Genomic DNA, 25,145 nt, shown 5'->3' with positions numbered 1-25,145 from the left:
GGTGCATGCATTGTATGCGGCCATGCAAGGATCCGATGACCGGGGTAATAATATGTCTGTAAAGCGCTTAGAGAGGTCGTTCCGATGTATTACGCGCTATAATAATGCGGAATATTATTATTATCATTATCTATGCGGGACCCTTGCTATGGAATTCCCTCTCACGAGGGATTCGTAATAGCAAGTATGTTGAAACGTTTAAGATTAAGTTAATAACTCGTCTCTCTAAATCCTTTACTAATGATAAGTGTTCCCTTGTTATTTTATTTGCTCCCCTTCACTTGTGCGCCTTGATCATCTCTAACGAGATGGATATAGAGCCTAATAAATTTCATTATAAGGCCTATTATATTATCATTGTTATTATTATCATCATCATCATCGTCATCATTAATAAAAAGAGATACCAACAACAAAACATTAAATTATGATATATTATCCGTATCTCACTTATTGTCCCCATGCAGGGTGGATATGGAATCCTGGATGAGATGTGTGTTAACTACGTACACTACTACCCACGGACTCCTCTTGAGGTCTGTAAAAGCACCATCTCAAAAAGGGTTCTCAAAAACTTCTTCTACTGGGCCAACGGGTATGTGAATATTAATTTATATCCAATGTTTTATTGCCTTAAATTAAGTGTTATGTAATGACTCCATAAATCCCAAATAAATATTTCCAGTCTGTAACAGGAATTGGCCAAGTGGTGTCAGACCAATTAGATATTAGACCAAATAGAAATTAGACCAAATTGAAATTAGACGGAATGGTAAATAGGCAAATGACAATTAGACCAAAAGGTAAAATGTTTGTAGACGAAATGGAATCAGACCATGTATAGGATGAGGCTAAATGGTCATTAGTCGAATCGGGTTTAGACCAACTGGCAATTTACCTTTTGGGAGGCTAATAATTATAAAGAGAACAGCAGCAGAGTCCATGATAATTCGGTTTTATCCACTTGGTCCAACAACAGATGGACTAATTCTCCGTTTGTCTAATAACACATGGGCTTAACCCATTTGGTCTACTATTTGGTCTAATTTGCTATAGGTCTAATATATAGACTGATTCGTCTGATAGCCAAATGGTCTAATTGCATTTGCAACTCGACATGACCTATTTTATTTCTTTGTTAAGATTTGAGTGAAATGGCGTGACAATATTTGTGGTGCAACAACCCCATGTGAGAAGGAAAGGAAGAAAAGGAGGGAGAAGAGAAAGAGGATAAATAAAGAAAAAGTAGATGGAGGAGAAGAAGAAGAAGAAGGAAGAAAAAGAGGGAGGAGAAGATGGAGAAGATATTGAAGGAGAAGAGAAGGGTGATGAAGAGGAAAGAGGACGCAAGTGTGAAGGGAACGTAATTACCTGTCTGTCTCTCTCCCTCTCTCTCTTGCATTTTCTCTTTCCTCTCCTCTTTAATGACTTATCTCCAATTCACTAACTCTCTCTCTCTCTTCCTCCACCTCTATCCGAATTCACCCGCCCTTATTTCTCCTCCCATCTCCTTTATCTCAGTCATGAAAAGGGCAACGAACTACCTGATGACGAGATCGTTGAGAGATTTCAGAGTCTCGAATGGACGAGAAAAACAAAGAGGGTTTGGCAAAAGATCATCCACGAAACTAACGTCGACATGGATTGCTTGCGACCCGCTGGAGTTTCGTTCACGGTGAGTTTCAACCTGTATCAACTAACTGCAAAACTGTAAAAAAAAAAAAAGGAGTGCTAATTTATCACTTACAGTGCTGGTATAGTCATATGCGGATCAAGCCCCCCCCCCCCCCTATTGGCGGAGCAAAAAAAGGGGGGAGAAAGAAAAAAGGAAAAGAAGGGAAAAGAGAGGAGAAAAAAGAAAGGGAAACAAGAAGAAAGACGAGTGAATAAAGTAAAATGAGGGGAAGACTTGGAAAATAGGCTTAATGAAAAAAAAATATTTCGTGTCACTATATAAAATTTTCGCATTGCCTTTTAGGTGATTTACATATCTTGCTCAATATTGAGCTTAACTATCAAACTTTGAAGTCAAACACATTTCAGCTCGGAAGTCGAACTTTCATTCTTTTGTTTGATTTACAAATTGATTTTTAAAAAGAACTCTGTAAATTGATTTTTAAAAAGAGCTCTCTCTATGGTCTTAATATTAACAATTTGATTTGTCTATTATTTTCCTGTATTCCATAAAGTTCTCAAAATATCCCTATTGTCAAAACGAATCAGATTGCGCTATGTATATCTCAATATGAATTCTATAACAAACAACTTAAAATCCACATTTAATGACTGTTTATCAAATAATTCGGCTCGCGATTTGCGCTCGCATTGATTGTTGAAAATATATTAACTCGTGCATCTTATTCATAATTACAAAAGTGTTTTAAATGTCCAGTTTTCAGGCCATTTAACAGATTTTACGCTCTCAATAGGCTTATTAGATTAATAATTAAGATATTAATTGAATAGTCAAATTGTCCCTTTTTGAGAACAAGTTTTATCTCGCGCTTAGAAAGAGAAATAGGAAGAATCGACAATCATTTTCATATAATCTTCTTAGAATATCCCGGTCCTAAGTCAAAATTCAAAGTAATAATAATGAAACATATTAGCTCTTTTTAACATTTTTATCAATATCCACCTCTCAATATTGCTACCAAGTACTTGAAATACAGAGCTTAAATTGACCCTTTTCAGATCACAATATCAAATATTTTAAGTTCGCGCTTCGCGCTCGTTTATTGATTTGCATGATGAAAGGTATTCAGAATGCCCAGATTCTAGGTCAGAATCTCAGACACGCGTGCGCATGTTTATTCAGCTACATACGTGCGTTTATTCAGCTACATACGTGCGCATGTTTATTCAGTTCAGATCACAATAATTTTTCTGCTCGCGCTTTGCGCTCGCATTATATGAATATAGGAAGATTTCCAATTACTCATCCTTTTGACGATATACAAGACATGAACAGAGTCCCCCATCTGTTAGTAGGTGTATATCTCGATTTTTCCGCTCGCAATTCGCTCTCACATCAATTATTTAGTTATGTACTTATCCTTTTCACGATAAAAAAATGCTTGGAATTTCCATTCTTCAGGTAGAAATGTAAAAATTTTCAGCTCGCACTTCACGCTAGCATTAATTGATTGTTACGTTTTCATGGATAACTTTTTTTATCAGATCGAAACGTATATTAAAAAATTCGCGCTCGCAATGGTTATTTAATTGGATACACATCTCGTTTAAAATCACAACATTGCCCAGAATGTTTCAATTTTAGGACAAATAGGCCTACATCAAATAAAAATAGCTCGCGCTTTGCGCTCCTACTATGTTAATAAGGCCTATGAGGTTATTATATATTTAGGTGGATTTATGAGAATAAAGCTTAAAAGTGACTATTAGGACTACGCCTTCAAAGAAACAAACAAAATGTGGCTGAAAAAAAATCTGGGCACCCCCCCCCCCCCTTTGCGAAGTCTGGATCCGCCCCTGGGTATAATGACTGCACTGTAAGTGCTAAATTAGCACATACATTTTTTTACAGTGTGTATGGGCTATTACGGAGATTTCGTATTGAACGAGGGATCGATGCTATTATGTTTATTTGTGCTGTCGAGTTTTTTTTTCGTCCTGCTCTTGAAATGTATTCGCTCCACGACGTAAAGGGATTCAAGAACACAATAAATGTATTGAGAATTCCTGCCATTTGCCGAAAATCGGTGACAAGAATAGATGATTGTCCTAAGTTTCCGAGCTGACAATAAATTACAGTCAAGTACTAAACTGCTGTTTAATCGACAATGATTTCTCTTCTTGAATCCTCCGTACATCGCTGTGCGAAAAAAAGTTTTGATTTTCTTTATATGATTGGATGTTTCAATTTGTTTCTTTCTTTACCCCCCCCCCCCCTTTCCCCTGTCATTCTGTCTTTCTTTCTTTTTCTTACGCAATCACAGGGAAACTGGAAGGACATGAAGAGAGAAAGTATTCGGACCCATTTATCACAAACCCCTGATACATGCACCAACAAATAGGACTAAGATGGTTTTCAAACATTGCTTTGAAATTTTCAATAACTGCTGATAGAAAGAATGCTGACGATTGACAAAAATTAATGGCTGGATTTATACAGGTGGATTTTGCAAAATCTATCTTTATTTCGCTGATATTTGCATGAAAAATATTGATTCGAAACTTATGTATAGCATATCCTTATATTGCAAATTCTCTATGTTATCTATTCAATGAAAGTTTGGAAGAAGGTACTGTTCCGCTTGATTGGAAACGTACTAAAACATACGTACTGGAAGTTCATTATGAAAGAGAGCCCACTTTTTCCCAGTAAAACAAAACATGAATACCTGGCACTTTTTATTTCAAAAAAATTGTGGTTTTGTGTCATGAGAAAGAAATTACACAAATATCCATTAAAATTGTATTATGATGAGGAAGTTTTGGGTGGGGCAAGAAATGGGAATCAAAATACAGCAGAGGTACATGACAGTATACTTTAAATATTAAACTCTGAAGAATGATGAAATTTTACTAAAAAGACAATAAACATTAACACAAATGACAGAAATTCTTCCAAAATATGACAGGCGGACAAAAATATTGTAGTGCACTAAAAGAGAAAAAATGATTCGGCTTATAATAAGTGATCTTTTTTCCTTTGAAATAAATGTAAAAAGTAAAATGAAAGGAGAATTGCCCCACATAGGCCTATATATTTAGTATAAAGTTGAAGATACCGCACTGTCAGGCGCTGATCCATAGGGGGGGCCGAGGGGGCCTTGGCCCCCCCCCCTTCGGCTAAAAAAAAGAGAGAGGGAAAGAAAGAGAAAAAGAGGGGAAGAGGGGAAAGAAAAGAAGAAAAAGAAGAAAGGAAGAAGGGAAGAAAAAAAAGAGAGGAAAAGGGGGAAAGAAAAGAAGAAAAGGGAAGAGGGGGAAGGAAGGGAAGGAAGAGAGAGAGGAAAAGGGGAAAGAAAGAGAAGGAAAAAGAGAGGGAAAGGAAAAGGAGAAAAAAAAGAGAGGGGAAAGGAAGAGAAGAAAAAGAGAGAGAGGAAAAAGAGGGGGAAAAAGGAAGAGAAGAAAAGAAAGGGGGAGGGAGAGGGAGGAAAGAAGAGAAGAAAAAAGAGAGGGGAAAGAAAAGAAGAAGGGAAAGAAAAAAGAAAAAAAAAGAGAAGAAGAGGGGAAAGAAAGAGAAAAAAGAGGAAGAGGGGGGAAGAGAGAGGAAAAGGAGAAAAAAGGAAAGAGAGGAAGAGGGAAGAAAGAAGAGGTAAAAAGAGAGAGAAGGGGGAAGAAAAGGGGAAAGGAAGAGAAGAAAAGGGGAAAGGAAGAAAAGGGAGGGGAAGAGGAGGGGAAAGAGGGAGAGGGGAAAGAAAAGGAGAAAGAGGAAGAGGGAGGAAAGAAAAAAAAGAGAGGGGAAAGAAAAGAAGAAAAAAAGGGAAAAGAAGAGGGGAAAGAAAGAGAAAAAAGAGGAAGAGAGGGAAGAAAAGGGAGGGGAGGGGGAGAAAAAAAGAGGAAGGGGTGAAAAGAGAGATGAAGAGGGGAAAAGGAGAAAGAGGAAGAGCGAAGAAAGAAGAGAAGAAAAAAGAAAGAGAGAAAGGGGAAAGAAGAGAAGAAAAGGGGAGAGGAAGAGAGGAAGGACGAGAAGAAAAAAAAGAGGAAGAGGAGGAAAGAAAATGATGTTCGAACCAAAAGGGCGCCGAAATGATGTTCGAAGGGATGCCAAAATGATGTTCGAACTGGGGGCCGAATTGAAATTAGAACGGGGGGGGGGGGCGAACTGATGATCGATCTACATGTAGGTGCGCCGAATTGATATTCGAACTAGGGGCGCCAAATTGATACTCGAGCTGGGGGGGGGGGATGATATTCGAACTAGGGAAGGCAAATTGAGTTCGAAGGGATGCCAAAATGATGTTCGAACGGGGGGCGAATTTATGTTCGAACGGGGGGGGGGGAGAATTGATGATCGACCTACATGTAGGGGCGCCAAATTAATTTTCAACTAGGGGCGCCAAATTGATGTTGGACCTACATGTAGGGGCGCCGAATTGATATTCGAACTAGGAGGGCGCCGAAATGATGTTCGAAGTGGGGGCGCCAAATTGATACTCGAACTAGGGAGGGGGGCCGAATCGATGTTCGAGGTAGGGGGCGCCAAATTGATACTCAAACTAGGGGGCGCCGAATTGATGTTCAAACTAGGGGGGCGCAAAATTGATACTCGAGCTAGGGGGGCGAAATGATATTCGAACTAGGGAAGGCACATTGAGTTCGAAGGAATGCCAAAATGATGTTCGAACTGGGGGCCGAATTGATGTTCGAACGGGGGGGGGAGGAGGCAAATTGATGATCGACCTACATGTAGGGGCGCCGAACTGATATTCGAACTAGGAGGGCGCCGAAATGATGTTCGAAGTGGGGGCGCCAAATTGATACTCGAACTAGGGAGGGGGGCCGAATCGATGTTCGACGTAGGGGCGCAAATTGATGTTGGAACTAGGTTGCGCCAAATGGATACTCGAGCTAGGGGGGGGGGGGCAAATAGTATTCGAACCAGGGGCGCCAAATTGATGTTGGACCTACATGTAGGGGCGCCGAATCGATATTCGAACGAGGAGGGCGCCGAAATGATGTTCGAAGGGATGCCAAAATGATGTTCGAACTGGGGGCCGAATTGAAGTTAGAACGGAGGGGGGGGGGCGAACTGATGATCGACCTACATGTAGGGGCGCCGAATTGATATTCGAACTAGGGGCGCCAAATTGATGTTGGACCTACATGAAGGGGCGCCGAATTGATATTCGAACTAGGGGGGGGGGGCGCAAAATTGATACTCGAGTTAGGGGGGATGATATTCGAACTAGGGAAGGCAAATTGAGTTCGAACTGGGGGGGGGGCGAATTTATGTTCGAACGGGGGGGGGGGCAATTGATGATCGACCTACATGTTTGGGCGCCAAATTAATATTCAACTAGGGGCGCCGAAATGATGTTCAAAGTGGGGGCGCAAAATTGATACTCAAGCTAGGGGGGCGAAATGATATTCGAACTAGGGAAGGCACATTGAGTTCGAAGGAATGCCAAAATGATGTTCGAAATGGGGGCCGAATTGATGTTCGAACGGGGGGGGGGGCAAATTGATGATCGACCTACATGTAGGGGCGCCGAACTGATATTCGAAGTAGGAGGGCGCCGAAATGATGTTCGAAGGGATGCCAAAATGATGTTCGAACTGGGGGCCGAATTGAAGTTAGAACGGAGGGGGGGGGGGGGCGAACTGATGATCGACCTACATGTAGGGGCGCCGAATTGATATTCGAACTAGGGGCGCCAAATTGATGTTGGACCTACATGTAGGGGCGCCGAATTGATATTCGAACTAGGAGGGCACCGAAATGATGTTCGAAGTGGGGGCGCCAAATTGATACTCGAACTAGGGAGGGGGGCCGAATCGATGTTCGAGGTAGGGGGCGCCAAATCTATACCCAAACTAGGGGGCGCCGAATTGATGTTCAAACTAGGGGGGCGCAAAATTGATACTCGAGCTAGGGGGCGAAATGATATTCGAACTAGGGAAGGCAAATTGAGTTCGAAGGGATACCAAAATGATGTTCGAACTGAACCCCAACCGCAGGGTTCAATTTTTGAACCCAAAATCAGGGGTTCAATTTTTTAACCCATAGGGTGCTGATTTTGCATGAACCTTTCGGGGTTCAATTTTGAACCTTTATTTCTTAGTGTGCAATATGTAAAAGAATAAATGAAACTTTCATTGTAATGGTGAAAGTTTCGGACTTTGGACGAATCGTCAAAATACTCAAATAACTGAAATAACTCTATGATTTATATCGTTCCTATATTTTTGTTTCATGTAGTAATGCGTAAAAGACAGCTATATACAGTTGATACGACACCTTTTCGTTTCCAACCTACAGTGGGAAATCAAGTTTTATTTCTTTTAAACGAATTCCACTGAAACTATTACGTGGATTTACTCAGGCCTAAACTGCATTGCTATCATTTACATTTATTGTTACATTTTGAAATAGTTGATGTATACAAGATACATGGGACCTTGGAATTCATGTTTCACTATAGTATTGTATGAAAGAGAGAGATAAGAACCTATCGTCCAAAATGATGCGAACTTAAGAGCATTGTTTTCATATTTATAAAGACACTGACAATAAAGTATATTTTTTACAGTATATTTATCTTTAGTATCTTATATTCTTTTTATATACACCGTTTACACGCATTCTGTTTCTTTTGAAAATCTATTTGGAGTATATAAAATTTGAGCAAGATTATAAGATACATACCTTTTGATACTTTTGATTCTTTTCAAGAATATTTTACCCAAAATAAAATATTAATTTTCTTTCATGCAGAATATGCAATTTAGTTATTGCACAACCAGTTTTCATACGCGGCGATACAGGGGCGTCATCCCCGTAAGATTTTTCAACCCCTGAAGCAAAAAGTAGAAAAAAATGGGAGTACCCACAAGAACGAAGAATGCCTACAATGCAAGAGAGGTTTCTGTGAGAAGTAACTGAACTAGACATTACCCATTCGGCAATGGGAGTCAATATTTCGGCACAATTATTACTTGACTTGAAATTAGGGCCCCCTAAGAAATCCTGGATCCGCGCCTGGCTCCCACTCACATAATTCTAGCAGGGCCTACTCTGATGAGAAGTTAAAAGAAATTAAAAGGATCAAATGGTTGAAATAGAAATCGCTCGAGTTTTCCGCTCGCATTGATTATTTTTTTAAGGTGATATTACATTTATTCATGAACACATCATTATAAAACCATTATTCAATTGCCTCTTCTTCATGCATAGGCGGATACAGGTGGGGACCCAAGGGGCCCGGACCCCCCTATTGGTAGAGCAAAAAAAAGGGGGAAGAAAGAAAAAGGAAGGAAAAGAAAAGAGAAAAAAGAAAAGCAGGAAGACGAATGAATAAAATAAGATGAGAGGAAGACTTGGAAATATTTTATGGCACTATATAAAATTTTCGCTCGCGCTTCGCGCTCGCATTGCCTGTTAAGTGATCCACATATCTTGTTCAACACGGAGCTTAAATATCAAGTTTGGAAGTCAGTATACAGAACATATTTCTCCTTGGAATTTGAACTTTCATTAATTTTTGTGATTTACATATTGATTTTTAAAAAGTGCTCTGTAAAAATTTCAGTTTTATGGTCTGAATATTAACATTTTCCAATTGCGCTGCGCGTTCGCGAAATTTGATTTATCAGGTACCTATTATTTTCATGTATTCCATAAAGTTTTCAAAATATCCCTTTTCAGGTCTGATTGTCAAAACGCATCAGCTAGCGCTGCTATGCTTGCATTTTTGATTGGCGGGTTATGTATGTCTTAATATTGATTGTATAACAAACTACTTAAAATCCCCTTTTCATGACAGTTTATCAAAAATTTCGGCTCGCGATTTGCGCTCGCATTAATGGTTAAAAATATATCAACTGATTAATGATGCATCCTATTCATAAATAAAAACGTGCTTGAAATGTTCAGTATTCAGGCCATAATATCATCAGATTCCGCGCCCTCATTATGCTTTAATACTAAGATATCAATTTAATAATTGAATTGTCACTTTTGGTTTATCTCGCGCTTAGCAAGATGAATAGGAAGATGTATAGTCATCATATTCATATGATAACATGTCCTAAGGATGTCAAGGTCCTATGTCTCAAAATTAAAGTAATAATGAATCATATCAGCTCTTTATCAAGTGCGATTTATATCCACCTTACAAGTTTCCTACAAAGTGTTTGAAATATCAGATCGGAATATCAAATATTTTAAGCTCGCGCTTCGCGCTCGCTTTTATTTTCATGATAAAAGATTGTTTAGAATGCCTAGATTCTATGTCTTAATCTGAAACATGCGCGCGCATTTTCATTCAGTTATCCAGTTTCAGATCACAATATCAAAAAATTCTGCTCGCCCTTTGTGCTCGTATTATTAACGTAGGAAGATCCCCTTACATGATTTACAAAACATGAATAGAGTATCCCGTTCAAGGTCGAAATCTCGATTTTTTTACGCTCGCGCTTCGCGCTCGCATAATTTGATTGTGAAATATGTAATGTCTTCATGGCTAAATGCAAGCAGTCCTTAAAAGGCACTTTTCGATCAGTTTAAAACGTATATAAACATTTTCTGCTCGCGCTTTGCGCTCGCATTATTAATGTAGGAAGATCCCCTCTTACTCATCTTTTTCATGATTTAGGAAACATGAATAGAGTGTCCCGTTCTAGGTCTAAAACTAGAATTTTTCCGCTTGCACTTCGCGCTCCCATCAATTGTTTAGTTATATAGCTATCTTGTTTATTACAAAAACTGATTAAAGTTTTCCATTCTTTATGTAGAAATGTCAAAAACTTTCAGCTCGCGCTTCGCGCTCGTATTATTTGATTGTGAAATATGTAATGTCTTCATGGCTAAATGCAAGCAGTCCTTAAAAGGCACTTTTCGATCAGTTCAAAACGTATACAAACATTTTCTGCTCGCGCTTTGCGCTCGCATCATTAATGTAGGAAGATCCCCTCTTACTCATCTTTTTCATGATTTAGGAAACATGAATAGAGTGTCCCGTTCTAGGTCTAAATCTATAATTTTTCTGCTCGCACTTCGCGCTCGTATCAATTGATTTGATTTGATTTATTGTTTTCTTCTGCATCTATAACATTCATATAATAAATTTTTCACAACATAATAAACATAATATAAAACTATATGATATTCACAATTTGCAGGAGGATTGTCATCATAAGCAGATTGCTTGAAAAAATGACAATCCCAAACTTATACTAATTGAATTAATACATTTATAAAGCAGAATTGGCATATATTTTCAAATACGAAACATGAATTCATGCAATAGTATAGTATGAAGATGACGATGATGATGAAGGCCATGGAGATGATGGTGGTCATGATGAAGATATTGGTAATGACTAAATCGAAGGAGGAATAAATTCACGATAAAAAGGAAACGACACAGAAATTTTACTTCAAATATTCTGATAATAACATAGATTTAACGTTTGCCTTAAATGAGTGAAGAGACGAGGATTGTTTTACAGACTCTGCTGGTAGAGAGTTCCACAAATCTGGACCATGGTGTCTTATGGATCTCTGCGCAATAAGCAGTTTTGGGTTGATTAAATGGAAATTTGAAGAGTTATGGGTACGGTATGAATGAATAGATGTATTCAGAGTATAAAAGTTGTGGGATGAAGGTAGGTGGGCGCATGTTATTTACGTACTTAAACATAAGTAGTAAACTTTGAAGTGTATTTATGTCAAATACTGTTAGAGTCTTTAGTTTATGGAATAATGGATTTGTGTGTGATAAATATTGGGAATCAGTACAGATTCGAAATTGTTTTTTTTTTTCTGTAATTAAGTAAATTGTATTAAAGTTTTCCATTCTTTATAAAGAAATGTCAAAAAATTTCAGCTCGCGCTTCGCGCTCGCATTATTTAATTGATGAAATAAATGTCTTCATGGCTAAATGCAAGAAGTCCTTAAAAGGCACTTTTCGATCAGTTCAAAACGTATACAAACATTTTCTGCTCGCGCTTTGCGCTCGCATTATTAATGTAGGAAGATCCCCTCTCACTCATCTTTTTCATGATTTAGGAAACATGAATAGAGTGTCCCGTTCTAGGTCTAAATCTAGAATTTTTCCGCTCGCACTTCGCGCTCGCATCAATTGTTTAGTTGTACTGTATAGCTATCCTGTTCATGATAACAAAAACTGATTAAAGTTTTCCATTCTTTATGTAGAAATGTCAAAAATTTTCAGCTCGCGCTTCGCGCTCGCATTATTTGATTGTGAAATATGTAATGTCTTCATGTCTAAATGCAAGCAGTCCTTAAAAGGCACTTTTCGATCAGTTCAAAACGTATACAAACATTTTCTGCTCGCGCTTTGCGCTCGCATCATTAATGTAGGAAGATCCCCTCTTACTCATCTTTTTCATGATTTAGGAAACATGAATAGAGTGTCCCGTTCTAGGTCAAAATCTAGAATTTTTCCGCTCGCACTTCGCGCTCGTATTATTTGTTTAGTTATACTGTATAGCTGTCCTGTTCATGATTACAAAAACTGATTTAAATTTTCCATTCTTTATGTAGAAATGTCAAAATTTTTCAGCTCGCGCTTCGCGCTCGCATTATTTAATTGTTGAAATATATAACATCTCCATGGCTAACTGTATGCAGTCTTTAACAGGACTGGTAGGCCTACCTGTCCGATCAGTTGAAAACGTTTATCAAAAATTGCTACTAGTGCTTTGCGTTCGCAGTAATTATTGCAGGCACATCTTTTTTTTCCGAATTTTCAAATTTTAGGAAAAATACATACAATTTAAAAAAAATTGCTCGCGCTTCGCGCAGGCACTAAGTTAAGAAGTGACTTATAGGACTACCCCCTTCAAAGAAACAAACAAAAAAGAATAAAACCTTCTCGAGCGGCCGATGTGGGAAAATATGGCTGAAAAAAAATTCCGGGCCCCTTTATTGGCGAAGGCTGGATCCGCCCCTGATTCATATGCCCATGAAAAAAGATAATTTAACTTGCATTTAAGGCACTTATGATTGCCTGGGGGAGGGAGGGGCCGCCATATTTCCGAAAAGTACACAGGGGCGCCAAAATCAGGTCGAATTTGGGCCCCCCTCCTTACGAAATCCTGGATCCGCGCTTGCGCACTGTCATCAAAGTTTCACATGCCTAACGTATGAATCCAGTTTGTCAAATCTGTTTAAGATCAAGTCATCCCAAACAAAAAGTTGTTTTTTAAATGATGAATTTATAAAAAAAAAGTTATTCCATTTCAAAGTTCTACCTAGTTAAAAAGAATTTTTAAAATATATATGCACAAACCAATGGCACTAGGAAGCGAGAGTGCTGGGGTGTGTCAGCACCTTGCTAAGTAGAGATTTGACAAAAAATCACATTCATTTTAAAATAAAAAATGAGTCGACGGCGTTATGTTTTCCTGTTTAAAATCACTTTCCTGTGGGAGTTTATAAAAAAATAGGGGTTTTATTTTCTATTTTTGTTTCTATTTCTTATTTTTTCTAACATTTATTTTTGGGGATGGGTTCAAACTTTTTTTTTCAAACCAAACCAGTCTCTTGAAAAATCGTCCCCGTTTCCTTCGCAACACGTGTGTTATGCAAATAACAGAGTCGACGGTGTCATGCAACGACTATTCTTTTGTCTTTTATTAGGGGTCCTATATTTGATTTTCGGTTTGTAGATTTGTTTGTTCATGAAAATGTTCTACTACTAAATGAAAAATTCAAGACAGAGTCATTTTTGTCTCGCCTGCATAGCAGAGCGAGACAATAAGCGCCGCTTTTCCGACGGCGACGGTGGCGTCGTCAACATTGAAATCTTAACCAAGGTTAAGTTTTTTAAATGTCATCATAACTTAAAAAGTATAGAAACCTAGTTCATGAAACTTTAATATAAGGTTAATCAAGTATTACTAAATATTCTACCTGAGTTTCAGGTCACATGACCAAAGTCAAAGGTCATTTAGGGTCAATAAACTTAGACCATGTTGGGGGAATCATTATCGAAATCTTAAAGAAGGTTAAGTTTTTGAAATGTTGTCATAACTTCAAAAGTATATAAACCCAGTTCATAAAACTTAGACTTAAGGGTACTATCATATCACTAAATATCCTCCCTAAGTTTCACGTCACATGTTAAGGTCAAGAGTCACTTAGGGTCAACAGACTTTGGCCATGTTGGGGTTATTTCTTTTTTTTTAAGATTTGAGGAATTGTCATCATAACTAACTTTATGGATCTAGTTCATGGAACTTGGACATAAGAGCAACCACGTATCCCTGAATATAATGTGCGAGTTTCAGGTCACATGACCAAGGTCAAAGGTCACTAAGGGTCTACGAACTTTGGCCATATTGGGGGTATTTGTGGAATTGTCATCATAACTTTAAAAGCCTATGGATTTAGTTCATGTGGATATAAGAGCAGCAGTGTATCCCTGAATACCCTATGTGTGTTTCAGGAACATTGCCAAGGTCAAAGGTCATTTTAATGTCAATGAACTCTGACTGTGTTGGGAGTATGTGTTGAATTGGCATCATAACTTAGGAAGTTTACGGTACTTTCACAATCCTTTGGTCACATGATCATGGTCAAAAGGTCATTTTGGGTCAATGGACATAATATCTTATTAATGTTTTCTTTTGTGAATAATTATTCATTACCTTTTTTTTTTAAAGGAAGCACTGCTGCTATATCGAATTTCGTAATGCAGGCGAGACTGCCAGAGGCGTTCCACTTGTTAATATTTTCGTTGGTTTCTAGAGCATTTTGAGCTCCACAAAATTATAAACGTGAAGGACTGTATATGACTATTATTTTGATTAATTAATATGTTGATAACTCCTATCTTAAATATTATATTTATAGCATTTCATGAATAATATGAGTTACTTATTTTGGAAATAAACTCAATGAGAGAAGTTGAATAATGATATTACTAGCTGTCTTGTGATTTTTTTTCTCTTCAAGTCCGGCTTCAAGTACTCTGTATGCCTTTGTTTTCTCATTTTATGACATATAGGAGGGTAATTCCATAAAATGATCAGCCTTTTTGCACGTCCGACCCCCATTTTTCTCAAGTCTTGCTTTGCTTCATAAATTGTTATTGTCCTTTGAGATCATTACAGACTGTGAAAACAACAAGAAATCAGAGAGGTCCCACATAATTATATTATATGAACATATTTTATGGAATTGCCCAGGAGTGGCATATCTAGGAAGGATTAGAGAGGACGAGATACTAAAAATAAAGAGTAATGGTTTTGGGAGATTGAAGAAAAGAAAGAAAGGGGAGATAAAGTGTATGGGTGTGTGTGTGTATATATATTGCAAATGGGGCAAGGGGAGTGAAGTAGATAATAGAAAGTGATGTAGACCAATAAGGGGGTCAGAGGGGAACTGATAAGGTGATGGGAGGATACGGTTGAGTTTATAGATGTTTGGCAGTGACGGCATAAAGGGGTGGGGGTATTAGTCCTATATTATAGTTACGATCATTTTATTATAATACGTTATTAGGCAGAAGACAAATAAATTAAAAAAAAATCAAAGAAATGAAATACAGTTCTCCAAAAACAGCCCTTCTAACTCTTAAAATTTTGAAGATAATCTCATCTGGTCACTGTTGGCTTCCAACACAACTGTATAGTCACTAACACAGGTCTGTATATTGTGGCTAATGACTTGTCTTATTTGACGAGAGGTATGTATCATGTTAGAATTACTCTTTCTGATAAAACTTAGCCTTGTAAACTTTACAAGGCTAAGTTTTATCAGAAAGTTTTTTTTTTAATTTTTCTATAATCCTACTTTATAGAGATCCGCTCCCTCATATATAGAAAAGCAATTGAAATTAAGTTTTCACAGGTATCTTTCCCTGATTACCTGATTTTATCACCAAAGAAAAAGGTTGCCTTAACGATGCTTTATTATCGGACCAAGACACACAACTATTTTAAGATTTCACTATATATCTAATAAAGTAATTCTTGAACATGGAAAAAAAATATTATGTTTATTATGTATAAAAAAAAGAAATAGAAAAGAAATCAAATAGGAATAAGTTCATGCTACAGTTTTTATAGGCAGATCCTGGGCGCTCCCCCCCCCACCTCATTGGTGGGGCAAATGAAAGAAAGAAAGAAAGAGAGAGGGAGAGAGAGAGAGAGAGAGAGGGGGAGAGAGAGAAAGAAAGAAAGAAAGAAAGAGTAAGAGAAAGAAAGAGATAGAGAAAGAAAGAAAAAGAGAATGAAAGAAAGAAAGAAAGAAAGAGAAAGAAAGAAAGAAAGAAAGTAAGAGAAAGAAAGAAAGAAAAAGATAGAGAAAGAAAGAAAGAAAAAGAGAAAGAAAGAAAGAAAGAAGAAAAAAGAAAGAAAGATAAAGAGAGAAAAAGAATGAAAAAAAGAAAAAATGAAAGAAAGAAAGAAAAAGGAAGAAAAAAAGACAAAAAGAAAGAAAGAAAGATAGAAAAAGATAGAGAAAGAAAGAAAGAAGGAAAGAAAGAAAGAAAGAAAGAAGGGAAAGAAAGAAAGAAAGAAAAAGATAGAGAAAGAAAGAAATAGAGAAAGAAGGAAAGAAAGAAAGAAAAAGAAAGAAAGAAAGAAAGAAAGTAAGAGAAAGAAAGAGATAGAGAAAGAAAGAAAAAGAGAAAGAAAGAAAGAAGGAAAGAAAGAAAGATAGAAAGAAAGAAAGTAAGAGAAAGAAAAAAAGAAAGAAAGAAAAAGATAGAGAAAGAAAGAAAGAAAGAAAAAGAGAAAGAAAAAAAGAAAGAAAAAATAAAAGAAAGAAAGAAGAAAAAAGATATAGAGAGATAAAGAAAGAAAAAAAGAAAGAAAGAATGAAAAAGGAAGAAAAAAAAGACAAAAAAAGACAAAAAAGAAAGAAAGAAAGAAGGAAAGAAAGAAACAAGGGAAAGAAAGAAAGAAGAAAAAAGAAAGAAAGATAAAGAGAGAAAAAGAATGAAAAAAAGAAAAAATGAAAGAAAGAAAGAAAAAGGAAGAAAAAAAGACAAAAAGAAAGAAAGAAAGATAGAAAAAGATAGAGAAAGAAAGAAAGAAGGAAAGAAAGAAAGAAAGAAAGAAGGGAAAGAAAGAAAGAAAGAAAAAGATAGAGAAAGAAAGAAATAGAGAAAGAAGGAAAGAAAGAAAGAAAGCGAAAGAAAGAAAGAAAGAAAGAAAGAAAGTAAGAGAAAGAAAGAGATAGAGAAAGAAAGAAAAAGAGAAAGAAAGAAAGAAGGAAAGAAAGAAAGATAGAAAGAAAGAAAGAAAGTAAGAGAAAGAAAAAAAGAAAGAAAGAAAAAGATAGAGAAAGAAAGAAAGAAAGAAAAAGAGAAAGAAAAAAAGAAAGAAAAAATAAAAGAAAGAAAGAAGAAAAAAGATATAGAGAGATAAAGAAAGAAAAAAAGAAAGAAAGAATGAAAAAGGAAGAAAAAAAAGACAAAAAAAGACAAAAAAGAAAGAAAGAAAGAAGGAAAGAAAGAAACAAGGGAAAGAAAGAAAGAAAAAGATAGAGAAAGAAAGAAGGAAAGAAAGAAAGAAAAAGGGAAAGAAAGAAAGAAAGAAAGAAAAAGAGAAAGAAAGAAGAAAAAAGAAAGAAAGATAAAGAGAGAAAAAGAAAGAAGGAAAGAAAGAAAGAAAAAGAGAAAGAAAGAAAGAAAAAGAGAAAGAAAGAAGAAAAAAGAAAGAAAGATAAAGAGAGAAAAAGAAAGAAGAAAAAGAAAGAAAGAAAGAAAAAGGAAGCAAAAAAAAGACAAAAAAAGAAAGAAAGATAGAAAAAGATAGAGAAAGAAAGAAAGAAAGAAAGAAAAGAAAAAGAGAAAGAAAGAAGGAAAGAAAGAAAGAAAGAAAGAAAGAGAAAGAAAATAAGAGAAAGAAAGAAAGAAAGAAAAAGAGAAAGAAAGAAAGAAAGAAAGAAAGAAAAAGAAAAAAAAGAAAGAAAGAAAGAAAGAAGGAAAGAAAGAAAGAAGAAAAAAGAAAGAAAGATAAAATAGAGAAAAAGAAAGAAAAAAAGAAAGAAAGAAAAAGGAAGAAAAAAAAGACAAAAAAAAGAAAGAAAGATAGAGAAAGAAAGAAAGAAGGAAAGAAAGAAACAAGGGAAAGAAAGAAAGAAATAAATAAAGAAAGAAAGAAAGAAAGAAAAAACGAAAAAGGAAAGAAGAAAAAAAAGAAAGATCGAAGCTGGAGGAAAAAGAAAAGGAAAGATAAAAGGAGTAAGATAAGTGAATTTAATAAAGGGGGTGATTGAAATGAGAAAACCTTTCAGATCATTTAATATCAAAATCAAAATTTCACCTACGCTTCGCGCTTGCATTGACCGTTGGTTGAGATCTGTTCATAATAATAAAAATAATAATAATAATAGCCACTTCAGTTCCGAAACTGTTCTCCCGGCGGGCCCTGCTATTATAACACTGGGCTTAAAATATTTACTTTTAAGTCAATATTATGTGCACAAATTATTGTTCTCATGATTCACGTTTTCATTATTTGCTTTTGAGAGATCTTGTTAATAATTACAAGAATTGTTCATGATTACAAAAAAGTGATTAATATTGAAGGAGAAGTTTGAGGAAAATCCATCAAAGAATAAAAAAAGTTATTAGAATGTATTTTTTGTTACTTGTAACGTCGTATGTCAGCAGCTTTCCCACATATCGCATGCTACTAAAAATCAATAAAATGTAATTTTGTCAGAAAATTTAAAATGTTTTTTTTACTATTCCTACATTATACAATTCATTTCACATCCGTTCCTGAAAGAAACCATAAAAAATGAAATTCATGAATTTTATATTACATTGTATATTGGGCAGCTGCTCGTACATCACGTCACAAATCAAATTCTGATAACTTTATTAATCTTTGATAGATTTTCCTCAAACCTTTACTAATGTGTTTTATTATTTTCCTGTTATTTTTACAGCAAACTTTTGGTTAGGGTGAACTTCCCTTTAAAAATTTTAAGCTCGCACTACTTGTTCATAATTAAGTTACAAAGTTCGTTACCAATCCTGTTCATGGATACAAAAAGTGCACAGAACGTATACTTATCAGCTGAGGATATGAAATATTTTCAGCTCGCGCGTCGCACTCACATCATTTATTTGAGGAGATATGTGCATCCTTTGAGTCAAGTCTAAAAAGTTACCTTTCTAGATCACAGTATTATTCGCGGTCGACGGTGAAATACGCAAAAAAATATTATTGGCCGCCTATGCCCCCTCCCATTTTTTCTTATCCCCACACATGCCCCCCCCCCCCCCGTTTAAAAATCCTGGCGCCGCCACTGACGATTGGATGATCCCCGTATCTTGACCACAACATTAATAGCCCCATACAAAATGCTTTTACAACCTTGTGTACGACCCAAATCTTATTGACCATCCTATACAAACGATTCTAAATTATTATATGTAATACATTGACAAATTGACAAACAACATATTATGTTGTTTGTCAATACGTAGGTTTTTAAAAAAACAATGAACGGTTTCGTTAACAGAACTTTTAATCTAATGTAGAAAAAAGGCTATGGGGTAATTTGAAGAAATATGAACACCGAAGAAGAAATTCACTTGAAAACACATATCTTAAGAACATGTGTTGTGCCCTCTAACGATTTCCACATGGGATGCATGCGGTATTGAGCAAGCTAGATGTATATGTGCAATAATAATATGTGCATGTGATGTGAGCCAACTCCTCATCATTCATACCTAGGTCTGATCGGATCGAATTCGCGATCTTTAACAATTCTTGCAGGGCGAAGAATAAATTAAGAAACACAGACGGATTATAAATCATTCGATTTTCTAATCTGAAAGAACAAAGGGAAATTGTTGACTGACGTGCTTTTCCAGGACAAGGGCTGATGAGTGGGAAGGCAAGGAACGAAGAAGTTGAATTGATGGCGGAGTCAAGCTTCGGTAACCAGAAGCAACGCATCACGGGCATCCCTGCCGATGGCCGTGCTGAGATCATCGGAGGTAAGTGCATCCAGCCAACTCTGCTATGATTCATAATCGAAGTTTCATTTTTGTTGTGTTTGTAGCTTGAAGTTGGGGTTTGGTAGGCCAATGAGAGGGTTATGTGAGTATAATTGTGTTTGTGTGAAAGGTAGGTTTGTGGTGGTGATTGTTGGGGGGGGGGGGGGGTGCATGTAGATCTTCAGGGGATTTCCCCTAAATACTTCCCCTACTTTTCATGTTGATATACCTTTATACTTTTGTTTTAATTGTAGTGTTGGATAATAGAATCTGTCTGAGTTATAAGGAGTAGGTTAAAACATCCCTGCTAAATATTAATGTAGATTGATTGAAATGAGAAGAATGATAGAGTCGATGATAGAACAAGACTGGAAGAAAGAGGGGGGGGGGGGGGGGGTAATCAACTTATTAAGCATCATATCTCAGGATTAACCCACCCCCAACAAAAAAAGTTGCCATTATAAGAATGTCCAGACTTGATGCTCAGTTTAGGCTAATTATCATTATTTATTATTATTGTAGGCCTAATATCATTTATTTATTATTCATTTATAAGGCTCAAAATATGAAGTTTTGCACTTACAATTAATATTATTGAATTAATATCAAAGGACAAGTCCACCCCAATCAAATATTTTACAAAACAGAAATGACCAAAAGAGTAACATTTATATCCAATGCAAGTGGTTTAAATCTGTGAGAATGAAAGACTCATAATTCATGAGATTTTGCAGGGAGCTGAATTTGGCCATGAGAGTATTTGGATGAATCTTGTATATTAGCATAGTGAACTGATGTCTGACTGATGTGTAGTCTCATTCATTGGAGGTGAATTAACAACCGTACAAAGATACAAGTTTCTAAACATAAGATGTGATGTAAGGCACAAAGGAATTAAAAAAAGTATTGTTTGCCAGAATGCATTGAGGTTGTTGGGAGATGGATTTAGAGAATTTGTTATGACATCACCAGGATTTGGTGCAGTGTTGGCATAGCAACTATGTTCCATTTGAAATACAATTCCCTTTAATTCTGGTACTCACATCAGACATCTGAATAATATAGATGAGGGATGGTGCTCATGAAAATGTCTGCTTCACCAACTCTGTATTGCTTTTACCATTCAAATCATTAGCAATGTTTGAAGGGACGCCTTGCAATTAATCATGAAAATGATAAAGAAACAAGGACTTTTTTAAGATAAAAGAAAAACATGGTATGTCCACTAATAAAATTGGAGGATGGGTCTAGATCTAAACTTGTGTTAACCGCTTTAATATAGGCTACATGTACATCTCAGTTTGTTTTGCAAGATTGACTTGATTTCAGTTGCTCTGAGTAGATATGAAGGGTTTATTCATGCTTGGATGATATAAAGTTGATAAAAAAAATTCTTTTGAATAACAAGAATAAAAGTGCTGACCCCCAAAAAATCATCAATCGGTTGTACGTGTGCATTTTTCAAAAGAAGTGATTGAAATCAAAGATTTTTTGAAAAAAAATCAAAGAGATTTAAATCAGCCATCCCTGTTAATGGTGACCCCAAATTTTCTTTTCGACCTTCCTGAAATCAGAATGTACGAACTTGCAGTTAGGTCAAAATTAACAGCCTGTTTCATAATTTGAATTATATTCTAATTGAATTTCACCGGTTCCTGTTACAAGCTTGTGGAATAAAGTCATTGTATTGGCCAAGAAAATTTTCTGCATTAGCTTTTGATTAGAAATTTTATGAGACATAATCCTATGAACAGAGGACACGCTTTGTCTGTCATATGGAAAGATAGCCATCTGTTTCTCTTCTTTTCCCTATTTCCACATGTTTCTTCTGCCACAAGTCTTTGTACATTTAGGTAAAAGTCAAATTGAGAAACAGATCTGGTCTGGTGTTGACTACATGTAGTAAAGGTATTTTATAGAGTGTACATTCATTGTCTACATATCAAAACCATACTCTTATAACAACATATTTCTGGAAAACTATTTGTAATTTTGTAGCGACATGGGCAGGGTAAGCACATTTTAAACAGTGTGTTTAAAAATTAAAACTTGTTTTAAAACATTTTATAGAAAGATGTGTTTTATAGCACCACATAGACTTAAGTGTGTTTTTTGTGTGGAACTGTGGATGTGGATTTTCCCTCTTTTTCTCTTTCTTTCTTCTTTCTTCTTTATTCTTCTTTTCTCTATCTATCCCTCTCCTATGTTCCTTTCCTCCCTTCTCAGTTGTGCACATCAATCCATAAAAATGTTTGCATTATAAAACATATCATATAGAAATGCAGAAACATAATCTTTTTACCAGATATATTATGTATGATTTGTAGATTGCCGACTTGCTGATATTATGTAGTTTTATTAAGGTATAGAAAAAAAATTAAATCAGATTGGCTGTGGTACTCTGAATTTATTTAGATTTAAACCTTGAAGATTTAAATTGAAATCAATTGAGATGTTAATTTAAATCTTCAGGAATCATATTTAATCTTGAGTTCTACTGTTAAATTGTCACAGTCAATCTGGACTGGCTGATTATGACACAATACAAAACAACCACTTGAATTCATACATGCATCATGAAGACATGATATTCTATAACAGTGATAAAATTTCAATTCATTCATATCTGAACGGTTCTGTTATAATTATGACCAGCAATACAAATAAAAGCATTTGCACTCAAACAAAATGTATCCATGTTTGTTTTACATGCATTTATTATGCAGACATGTGTACAAAGACAGTAAATTGATAAAGGTCCTTAAGCATGGCAAACACTGATGGATGAGATGAATCGATTAGGCCTTTCCATTGGAAGTTCTGATTGATTTTGTGTACAGTGAAAACAAATGCAGACCAGTTTCAATGAACAAGATGATGATAACCTCATTCAGACCAGTGGTATATTTAGAGTTAATTCAGATAGGTCAGGTGATATATGTGCCATTAAGATAATCATATTTATGTAAATTTTACTGACATTTTAATATTTTCATTTGTATTGAAAAAAAACTTTTCAAATTCCAATCTAGATTTTCTAGAGGGATGAACAGGTTTATTTAGCCAAGCCCATGCAATGGTTAAGATGACCTGGCTCAAAGTGTGTGACTTTGAAATTAACACTATTGATTCAAGTCTATCATGGGCTGCAGGGCAAAAATAACCATCTGATTATGATTTTTTGCATTATTACCCCCCCCCCCACTTTCGGTTCAATCAACTCCCTCCAATTTCAAAATCGTCCGCAGCCCCTGTCTATCCCTTGCCGGATGACTGTAGCCTGTGTTTTGTGTTAATGTGCCCCTCCCATGTTTCATTGACACCTAATATGTAATAGGGATCACACTTTCCCTTGGATAGGCTGTAAAGTGGAGACACTGTGAAGAGGAGACTCATTATCCTTGTGCATTATTTGTCTAATCAGTAGTTGGTGGGCACATTGCAGATTCTTTCCATTTTTAGCACCCAAAGAGTAAACATTTAAAATTTGCATATTTAATATGTAAATACTGCCTGCTAAGAAGTATTCAGCAAACGTTATTATTAATTATTTGATGAAAGCTGTTTTGTATGCATGTACATGTGTGTACGATGAAAACTCCAGGCTAGTTTTGTTGAATAGATTAAACACGGTCAGTTCAGACATGTCATGTTTTTAATACTGTTTAATTACCAATAATGATAATAATTATGATGATGATGATAATGATAGCAATTCTATAGCACCATATTTTACTAAACACAGTAGGTGCAAAGTGCATTACACAAAGACAAAAAGTTATAATGATGTAACAAACCACAAATGTAACAAACATTAAATGAAAATGATAGTCAATGAAAGGCCAATGCTAGTTGTGGTAACGATCTCAAAATGAGTTTGAATAGAATCCAATGCCCACCATAGTGTTTGCAGCTCCATGGTGTTTGTATGTTTAAAATATGTGACAAAAGCTCTGGAAGAAAATGCATAATTGCTGAGAAATTAGCAAAATAAACACGGAATTCCATCAAACAGGACAAATTTTCCAGTTGGATTAATGCTGGGTACTTTTAGAAGTAATATTAATACACGGTCCCACATATGCTTTTTTGTGTTTCATCAGAATTATCGATTTGAGCTGAGATGTCATGATTTTACAAAGATAAGTTTACATTAATGTACCAGATCTACATTAGATGTATGATAATATTTTGACAAAATACCTTGATTTAATTTTAAAAGACGTTCTTATGAAATAATTGTTTTGCTGCAACTGCTGTCTTTATTTTTTTCAGTTAACTTGCTTGGGAGCTGTAACAAAATCCCAATGAAAGGACCTGATGTTCATTCTCAGTCAACTTTAACAGGTTTTTATTTGTCTGAATTACGTCAAGTGAAACTGCATTCTTGATAAAGTTGATAGCAAATGATAAAGTCCTGCAACAAATTTGGTCTCAACCACTCAAATCATACCATTCCAGTCATATATAAATGCAATATGTTGATAGCATTGATTGCAATTTTGATGAAACAGGTTCCTTTAAGATAGAGGTCATTGACTCTATGCAGAAAATAGGAATTTAGAGTTGTTAGAGTGAGTAGAAAGATGTCAGTTGGATGAATCAGATATGTGTGAAGGGCATTGAGTGGTGGCAGCAATTACTTCTCCAGATGTTATTTCTTCCCTGTATTATTTTTAACAAATTCGGAAATACTGTCTATAGATAAATCAACCATCTTTGCTTAATTGTTACAAAAATGTTGTGATAAAGTGACCCATGATTTGATTATGACAAGTGGGGACGGCGTTGTCTAGTGGTTAGGACTCTCATCTTTCAATCAGACAAATGTGGGTTTGAATCCCAGCCATGGCGTGTTTTTCACTGCAAGAAATTTACCCACATTGTGCTGCACTTGACCCAAGTGAGGTGAATGGGTACCGGGTAGGATTTTTCCTTGAATGCTTTAGCCCTATATGGCGGCTCAGCTACAGCCTGGGTAATAATATGATAACTAAGTATCAGGCGCAATAGGAAAATCACATTTTTAAAAAGTTCAATATCTGCTCTTTAATTTGATACCTCATATACACAAAATAGTCAAGAAATAACAAAGTTCTGGTTATTTGACATAAGGTTTGAATTTCGATAAGAGGTTCTACAGGCTAGCGTTCAAACTCACTTGACACTCCGTTTTGTTGACGATCAGCAATGCATTAAGTCTTTTGTTAACCATGCAATAGATTCTGTGGGAAACGGGTGAAAACATGTTTATTTAATGAAATTATGGAAATACAAGCATTTTTTCGAGGGAACATAACCTTTTTACTTCTTGACCCTTTTTGTGATTAAGGTATCAAATAAAAGAGCAGATATTGAACTTTTTAGGTATGTGATGTTCTTTTTGAAATTTAGATACCCCCTGCCAAATGAGTTGTTGGTATCCTTTCTTCAAATTGTTTTTGCTCACTCATGCGTGAATGGGGAATAATCTAAGTAATATCAGATGAAAGAAGAGATTCTAAGCTTTACATTGGTAG

At 35.8% G+C, this 25,145-nt stretch overlaps 1 protein-coding gene across 2 annotated transcripts in view; it reads left to right on the top strand.

Moving 5' to 3' along the window:
* LOC121429212 (dopamine beta-hydroxylase-like) overlaps positions 1-4,758 on the top strand; it is a 40,539-nt gene extending 35,781 nt beyond the window's left edge. For both annotated transcript variants that reach the window (XM_041626172.1, XM_041626171.1), the window contains 3 exons: positions 468-595; positions 1,522-1,675; positions 3,960-4,758. In XM_041626172.1, coding sequence (XP_041482106.1) covers positions 468-595; positions 1,522-1,675; positions 3,960-4,037 — 360 coding nt within the window. In that variant the 3' untranslated portion in view covers positions 4,038-4,758. The remainder of the gene's footprint in view (positions 1-467; positions 596-1,521; positions 1,676-3,959) is intronic.
* The last annotated feature ends 20,387 nt before the right edge of the window (positions 4,759-25,145 follow it).

The sequence above is a fragment of the Lytechinus variegatus genome, chromosome 15, assembly GCF_018143015.1.
Source record: "Lytechinus variegatus isolate NC3 chromosome 15, Lvar_3.0, whole genome shotgun sequence".
NCBI classification, from domain to species: domain Eukaryota; kingdom Metazoa; phylum Echinodermata; class Echinoidea; order Temnopleuroida; family Toxopneustidae; genus Lytechinus; species Lytechinus variegatus.
Note: the sequence above shows the minus strand (reverse complement) of the source record. Positions and strands in the feature narration are given on the sequence as shown.